Source organism: Syzygium oleosum, unplaced genomic scaffold (assembly GCF_021117445.2).
Source record: "Syzygium oleosum isolate NSW1041296 unplaced genomic scaffold, Sole_v2.1 Sole_v2.01, whole genome shotgun sequence".
Classification (NCBI taxonomy): domain Eukaryota; kingdom Viridiplantae; phylum Streptophyta; class Magnoliopsida; order Myrtales; family Myrtaceae; genus Syzygium; species Syzygium oleosum.
The window spans coordinates 27,882,201-27,890,426 of NW_026607485.1; the positions used below are offsets into that span (position 1 = coordinate 27,882,201).

Here is an 8,226-nt window from a genome sequence, read left to right on the forward strand (position 1 = left end):
ATTTAAAAACCAACACATATTTTAAAACCCAACCCGGCGAGAAATTTTTTTTGCCGTGTCCAACCAATATTTATTGAAAAAAGCCAAGCAATGAGTGGGAATTTCCCATTCGAACCCCCTAACAACTCACTTATTAATGGTTTTGGATACACCCACATAAAAGAAAAAGAAAGAGAAAGAGAGAGAAAATGGGATGTCAATCCTTCAAAAGAGGTAAAAAATCCATTTTTCCAAATGCCCTAGAAGATACCATCACTAAGCTTCCTAGTTCTTCGATTCAACAAGGGGGGGGTGAATCCAAATTTTTCGGAAAGTAAGTAGTGAACTTGCTAAACTAAGCTCGAAATTTTACCTTATTTGAACAAAAGATAGAATCCAAATTTTTCGGAAAGTAAGTAGTGAACTTGCTAAACTAAGCTCGAAATTTTACCTTATTTGAACAAAAGATAACGCATTCAGCAGCCTACCTTTTTTTCCTCCCCCTTCCTCCTCCTCGTTCTCCTCCTCCCTGTCGCTATATATACCCCCCCGCATACAGACGGCGAGAACCGTCGCCGAGAGTCCCCAACAACCCATCTCTTTCATTTCAATTTCAGAGGAGACACAGAGAGACAGAGACAGAGAGATGGTGACGGAGAGCGAGAGAACGGAAATGTGCGGAACGGAGAACCCGGCCCTGGCGAGCAGACGCCCCGCCGTCTCCAACGGGACCTGGCCGACCGCCGCGTCGCCGGACTCCGTCATCAACCTCGACGTGTATGTCCTTTTCGATCTCAGTCGTCGGTCCCCGGTCGTCGTCGTCCTAGGATTCCGATCCGATCCTTCCCTTTTGTCCGCATTGAGTGTGTGTGTGTGTCGCCTTGATGCTAGACCGCGCCGAGTCAAACCTAGGCTGACAAGAATGGAGAAAGAAAATCTATTTAGATTCAGGGGGGCTATGATCCATTCCGGAAATTAAAGTTTTTTTGGTTTTAATCTGTTCTTTTTTTTTGTGACAGGGGCGATCCGACAATGTACGAGGCATACTGGAGAAGCATGGGAGACAGGTGCTCCCTGGTGATCTCAGGGAGCGACCTGATGAGCTACATCAGCAACATTCGGAGCACGTGCTGGTTTCTGGTGCCGGAGCTCGAGAAGTCCATCCGGAGGATCCACCGCGTCGTCGGGAACGCCGCGGCCGAGGCCGAGGACGGCCGCCACATCGTGGTCGGCACCGGCTCAACGCAGCTCTTCCAGGCGGCCCTCTACGCCCTCTGCCCGCCTGGCCTGCCCCAGCCCACCAGCGTGGTGTGCGCCGCGCCCTTCTACTCGGTAAGCCCCCTGCTCCTCGACCGAACCCATCATTGCTATCCCGACACGTATGCATCGCGTCGCGTCGCGGCCTCCGCTCTCCGGCTTCCCCTCGTCTTCCCCGCCAATAATTGCCCGTCTCGTCGCATTTGCCATGTATAGTAAATCATTCGGGCGCCGTTGAACCGCAGCTGTGACATCAAAAGATCAAGATTTAACCTTGCCACGTAAGTTTGATTTTTCGATCATTTTCAACGTGAATGTGTCGAATCGTAATTAGTCTTCTTCGCTGCCGCCGCCGCCGCCGTCCCTCTTTTGATTTATTTCCAATTAGCACATCACTAAATAGACGTTCAACATGATTTTCTTCTTTCTGACCAAAAAAAAAAACATGATTTTCTTCTTTCTTTCTTTTCTTTAATTTTTTCCTCCTCTTTGTCCTTCACTTTTTTTTTGTTCTTTTTTTGCATTTTAACTTCTTCCAATTAAACTTCCTTCATTAATGCAAATAACAAACCCCTTGCCGTCTTGCCTTCTTCTCCGCAAATTCGGAGGCCACGTTTTGCAAATCGATGGAAAGATGACGACCCACTTTTTTTTCCTCAATTTTCTTATTACCCTTTTCAAAAAAAAATTTCTTTTTGTTCTTCTTTTGTTTTTTGGTGGGGGTTTATAAGTCAACTGAACATGGGCTATGTCAGCGAGCGACTGCGAGTGGTGGAGCACAGCGTGTCGGTTGCATGGCTCAGTCGGCTCGTGGGCCGGTCTCAGTGTCGCCGGAGGATTCGCCACGACACTTGTCAGCTTCGGCCACGACACTTGTCAGCTTCAGCCACTACGCCACGCTTAATTTAAGTGCGGTCTCGTCGCCCAAATGCCGTTGCTTTCCTCCTCCTCCTCTTTCCCTTTTCTTTTTTTGGGGTCGGCCAATCCCTTTATAGGGTGTATTCGCAGCAGAAAAGAGAAATCGCAAATCTCAGTTAACAATTGGAAAGTAAGGAGAAAGGGGGAGTATCGAATGTAGTGGTAGGGACACGGCTTAGTTGTGAAGTAAAATACAAATGAAATCGATCTTTTTGAGAGGCCCATGATTGCCGTAATTGAAAAAGGACCATCGATGGTGTGCCTGTGCTGCGGCTGTAGTTGGATGAAATGTGTATCGAACTGACATTGACAGGTCGAGTGGCTTTCTCCTTTTGCGAGAATTGGTTTGACGGTCTGATCTTCCTTTTCCTTTATTTGATGTTTGTTTTGATAGTATTAGCATCAGTCCAATGAAGACTAGGTTAGTGACCAACCTTGACCATGACCCACCTACAGAGAAGTAAGTGATTGTGAACATGAACATCGGTGAGCAATTCTGCCTTTAATCCCGTGGTGTGATGTGATATGTTTGCATTGGTACAAGAGTCATTGGAAGAGAAGAAACTTAGTTAGAGTAGGATATGTGGTCTCTCTGAATTATATAGTTCTATTTGTTTTTTAATAGCGATTTGACTTTGACTGAGATAACGAATACCCGGATCTCAAATTTTGATTGCCTGGACAAGGGGGCAAGAAATGAAACATGCCAGACATGCCAGACAAAGTGGACAGACATGTTTTCCTCAAAACCAGCAACCAAAATGTTTAAGACGAACAAACATGCATGCATACGCCATAACCTAGGCAAGCTCATTCATAGTGGTGCAGTAACATGGTCACGTGGAGTTTGGTCCCCATGGTAACCCATGAAGTCTGAAAAGATAGAGACGCTTGGTTGGTTTATTGGTGCTGCATCTGAACTGTAGTGTGTAGTCGCTTTTTTAGTCAATCAAGAAGAAAAGACGAGTATTTTAAGAGCAGAAGGATTTTCTTTCTCCTTTGTCGACATTTCAAGACCCGATAGGATAGACTATCAAGTCAAGATCAGGCCTAAATCGAAGAACTCTCAGTCTTATAATGATGGCTTCTGTATTGGAAATGGAGAGGAGAGCCCTATCAGAGTCTCAGATTTAGAGGGAAAAGAGAATTCTTCACTTTGTTGGAATTAATATCAGGCACTTTCTCATTGCTCAAACTTTAATATAATCTTGTCCTCCGTCAGTATTCAGGTGCATGCATGTTCTGGTGCTTAACATTAATCCTTGATCTACGGAATTCGAACGTGAACTCTATTTACATTTCATTATTAGCTAAGACAAGGGTTGGCTCAGAAGGTAGGAGTGTGCACTCTTTATTGGGGCACTCGGTTTGGATTTATGTCATCTTAACCCCTCACATGATCTAACAGCTATAGTAGCATGAAATATGGTACAAGTAATCGCGACAGTGCACCATCATACCGAAAATGTATGAAAATGATCAACAACTTCAATACAGATATGGGGATAATTGGCTTTGAGCTTCTAAATCTTTTTCTTTGTTGCAGTGTTATCAAGAAGTCACAGAGCTCCTTCAATCCAATCTCTACAAATGGGAGGGCGATGCGCACAGCTTCAACAAGGACGGGCCATTCATCGAGATCATCACCTCGCCGAACAACCCCGATGGCTCAATCCGTGAGGCCACGGTGAACCGCCCAAACGGGAAGTTCGTGCACGACCTGGCCTATTATTGGCCGCACTACACTCCGATTACTCATCAAGCTGACTATGACATCATGCTGTTCACCTTCTCAAAGTGCAGCGGTCATGCCGGTTCTCGAATTGGGTAAGCCTAGCCTCCCCTGCAACACTAGCATGATGAATTGGACCTTGTACTAAGAATTATGAATCTCCAAGTGGTGTTAAACGAGAGTTTTGAGAAAATTCAACTTTTCTTCTAAGTTGTGAGCGCAGTCATAATTAGTAGGCCTACCGTGATAGTCTTTCAAGAAATAAAGATTCAAACGGCTTTTGTCACGTCTATGGAAACCTGGATTGATCTTTCACTGGTTGTATCTTTCTCTTTTGTGATCGGTTGTATCATTTTGCTCCTTCAAAAGTTGGGCTATTGTCAAGGACAAAGAAGTGGCTGTGAAGATGACCAAGTTCATGGAAGTGACCACGATCGGCGTGTCCAAGGAATCCCAACTTCGAGCTGCCAAGATTTTAGGGACAATCTGCGACGACTGCCAAGCATTAGGTGCCAACACTAAATCAGAGAGCTTCTTCGATCATGCGAAGCGCCTCATGACTGAGAGGTGGGACAAGCTGCATGAAGTCGTCAAGCGCAGTGAGATCTTCAGCTTCACCAAATCCCCCAAAAATTACTGCCTCTTCTCAACCGAGTTTTGCGAGACTCATCCAGGTATTCACTAACATCCACCCTCCATACCCATTTGCAAATAGTCAGAGTTTTAATAGTAAGTTGCATGTTAATCATTGTGGTAGTTATTCCAGAAGTTGAAAACAATACTAACATTGTCAGATCAAGTCTCGGAATTCTTTTCTGTACTGCATTGTGAAGCAACAATAAGAGAACTATTGTTCTCCCTGATATAATGTTTTCTCAGTTTGACGACATCGAGAAATAGAGGCACAAATCTTATGTATGCATACTTACTCTGTCTTAATCAGAACAAGAAATCTCACAAGTCAGGTAAGGATTTATTCCGTTAGACAACTCTGCTATTTGATGGCAGAAAGAAAAGTGTAAGGGAAGCGAAGGTCCTCATGAGGCTATCTCATTTTCTGATATTCTTAACAGCATTTGCATGGCTGAAATGCAATGACAAAGTGAAGGACTGCGAGAGCTTGCTGAGAGGACACAAGATATTGACAAGGAGCGGGAATCGCTTCGGGGCAGATCCGATGTATGTCAGGGTTAGCATGCTGAGCAGGGAAGAAGTATTCAACCTCTTCTTGGAGAGGCTATCCACCCTCAAGATTGGAATCAGCAACAGGAACGGGATATCGCATATAAATTAGATCAATTGCGGGCACTGTAATCAAATAAATAATGAGAACAGGTGATAAAAACTTTAGTTTCTGAGCATGTAACCCCGAGGTGATGGTTTTGAATGGCCTCTCTTCTATCATCCATCTGGTGGTTTAGACTAATACCATACCTTTATATCTATGTAAGCCGCCTATATAAAATTTCAATTTGCTTATTTAAGTCTTATTTAAGTCGATCACTTCCAATTAAACTTGCGGATATCATCTTTCAAGAATCAAGGCGAACATATACTCTGCAAATATGGATTTGATCATTTGCAACACTCGTTAGTCCATAAACAAAAATTGTGCAGCTTTTCATGACACATGAGCTTGCATATGTTTGGGATGTTCAGATTTTGAATTGCGGTTTGTCGAATTTCGTCTTAGTTTTTTGCGGTCAATGCGGCCACAATTTTGAAGCAGGTTAGCACTTCTAATCAACTTAAATCCAGACTATTAAAGGCTTAATGAGTCTTACTTCATGACTTATCTACTATTGTATATCTTCTCTAGATAACAATTTTCTTTCTTTCCTTGCAAGAATTCTATTAAAGTCTTTCCAAATCAATTTCTTCATGAGTCTCCAGCTATGCCCGAACCGACCTGCCTCAAGGTCTAATGTCTAGTCTACTTGGATGGGATGTCTGGAGGGGCCGCGTTAGGGTTTCTATGAGCAGTTTCTCAGTATATTTGAGTGTTTGGTTCTTGGTTTTGACAAGTCAAGTTACTGAGTCCACCGCCTAAGAGGTTGCCTTATAAATATGGACAGAAGGTTTAAAAAAAAACAAAGAAAGAAAGAAACCAATTGAACTTAAAAGAGAAAGAAGACACGATCGAGAATGAAGGAAAGACAGAGAGGAAGGCGTTCTTACTTAGAACAGAGAAAGAGAAAACGAAGAAAAAGAGAGGAAAATATTCATGCGTACACGCCTCGAACGTCTCGATAAGTCGGATTAACTCCACATTTCACAATGACCGGTAAGGATTCAAGCCCTTGATTCATCTAATCGGAGTAATTTTCGCAGTTAGGGCATAAGTTCAGAGTTGTGTGAATTTTGAACTGCAAAGTCCAATTTATGAGTTATTTAGCTATGGAATTATATGGAATGATAGTTTAGGGTGTTGTGGATCCATGAGGTTTGACAAAAAATCGTTTGCGAATTACTGTTTAATTGAGATGAATATTTAAAGCTTCGTGTGCAAGCTGTACGTAGCGAATGAGCGAACGTCAACGAATATTAGCTTTGGGCGAGTGTTTTGTTAGTGCATATGAGTCGTTTTATCATCGGATAAGCTTAATTTAGTCGATTCGTAGTTAAAGTAGCATTTTACTTGATTTTGATATCGTTTTCCACTAAATTAATAGGATTATGAGTTCACCAGTTCAAATAACTTCGTAGTATGGTTTTCAGCTTTCTCGGATAAGTGGTTTTATCTCTTCTTTGGAACTGTATAGTCATATCTTAAAAGTGATAGAGATAATGAGTTATTAAGAGCAAATTTCTTGCATAAAATTTGGATTGGGCATTTACTACGTTTTGGTAATTATGATTAGTTTGAGAAATGTTTTAGGAAAGATGTTGTCAAAGGTTGTATATATTTGTAAACCTAGTTCACGAAGTGAACTCTCAAATGGATTGTGAAATGTATTTTAATTTATGAAATGGATCCTGGATTTGGATTTGGTTTGTGGATTATTAGAGGATGATGGTTTGATGCTTATTATCGTTGTGAACTCAGTTAGGGGTTCTAGCTATGCATACTGATTTTCGGATATCCTTCTAAGCCGAGCCATTGGCTGATAATAGGTGGAGACTTGCCAATGGGGGAAATCTTGGTTGCCTTGTCACAAGGAGTTATGTCGTGATCATGGTTGGATATTAAGCATGAGATTGATCAATGGAATGGACCATTGATATGGGATTCAGTGTCGTTAATTTAAATGAGTATTTTTTATAAGTATAAAGCTCTGTAGAAAAGAAATGACTCATATTTGATCTGGTACGTATATTATATGCTAGATTTGAGAATAATGAGTTTCTTGTATTGCTTTGTAAATATGCATAGTGGGTGCTCGATGTACTTAAAAGAGATATGCACTACTCACTAAACTATAATTGCTTACCCCATTCATTTCAATCTTTTTCAAATTCTTTAGCTAGCCACAAGTAAAACAAGAGTGATATCATCAGGGAACTTATCGTAGTTAGATTGTGAATATGAGTTTAGATAGTTAAATATGTCTGAAATGGTATTTATTGAGGTTTGTTTTCTTTCTTTGGAAAAATATGTTGTTGATGGATTTTAGAATGCTGATCCATATTACTCTTCTATCAGATATATAGACAGAGATATATATTATGATAACAAGTTATTGATGGTTACGTTTGAGGCTGCACCTTTCGAGTAAGAGGACGATGGTGTCATTTCCCCGATACATGTAGGGTTTGGGGTGTGACATTTATTGGTATCAAAGCTTAAATTATGATATTTCCAAGTGTAGATTTTATGAGACGTTGTAAAAAAGTTGTGTGTTTGTTCATAACATGTTAGTTCTTATGTTTGGTAGTAAGATGTGAGTCTAATTTTGAGTCCAAGTACTAATGGGTTCTGACACAAAGATGCTTGTTTCAACTCGAATAATAATATAGGTAAGCGAGTCAATACTCGGAATATTAGAAAGAGATAAGTGCACTAGGATCCTTAAAACTCGTCGCAGAAGTGTAATTAATTTCTAAAATTTTCAAAAAGTGCAATCAAGTTCTAAAATTTGTTAAATTGATGCAATCAAGTTCTTTCGTTAATGCTATCGGTTTGACTAACGAAAAATACTAACATTGCATTTTTAAATTAATCTCTCTTTCCTACATGGCATTTTTTTATTCAAATCTTATCTAAATCAGATTAAAAAACTAAAAAAGAAAAGCTAAAATTTTATTTAAAAAAATTAAAAATAAAGAAAAGAATGGCAAGGTCGTCGGTGGTGTGTTCCGCTGCCAACATCCATCGCCAAAGGCGCCAGCAGAGGTCACCA

The 8,226-nt window shown here is 41.1% G+C and overlaps 1 protein-coding gene across 1 annotated transcript; it reads left to right on the plus strand.

Moving 5' to 3' along the window:
• Positions 1-471: 471 nt before the first annotated feature.
• Positions 472-5,365, plus strand: LOC115689958 (L-tryptophan--pyruvate aminotransferase 1). The gene is made up of 5 exons (XM_030616169.2): positions 472-756; positions 999-1,311; positions 3,701-3,981; positions 4,256-4,560; positions 4,960-5,365. The coding sequence occupies exons 1-5, from the start codon at positions 626-628 to the stop codon at positions 5,178-5,180; spliced, it is 1,251 nt and encodes a 416-aa protein (XP_030472029.2). The 5' UTR covers positions 472-625; the 3' UTR covers positions 5,181-5,365.
• Positions 5,366-8,226: the final 2,861 nt, after the last annotated feature.

Coding starts and splice junctions, on each gene's coding strand:
- LOC115689958 (XM_030616169.2), top strand. CDS start 626: ATGGTGACGGAGAGCGAGAGAACGGAAATGTGCGGAACGGAGAACCCG. Junction 757..998: donor TCCGTCATCAACCTCGACGT/GTATGTCCTTTT, acceptor TTTTTGTGACAG/GGGCGATCCGACAATGTACG. Junction 3,982..4,255: donor CATGCCGGTTCTCGAATTGG/GTAAGCCTAGCC, acceptor CTCCTTCAAAAG/TTGGGCTATTGTCAAGGACA.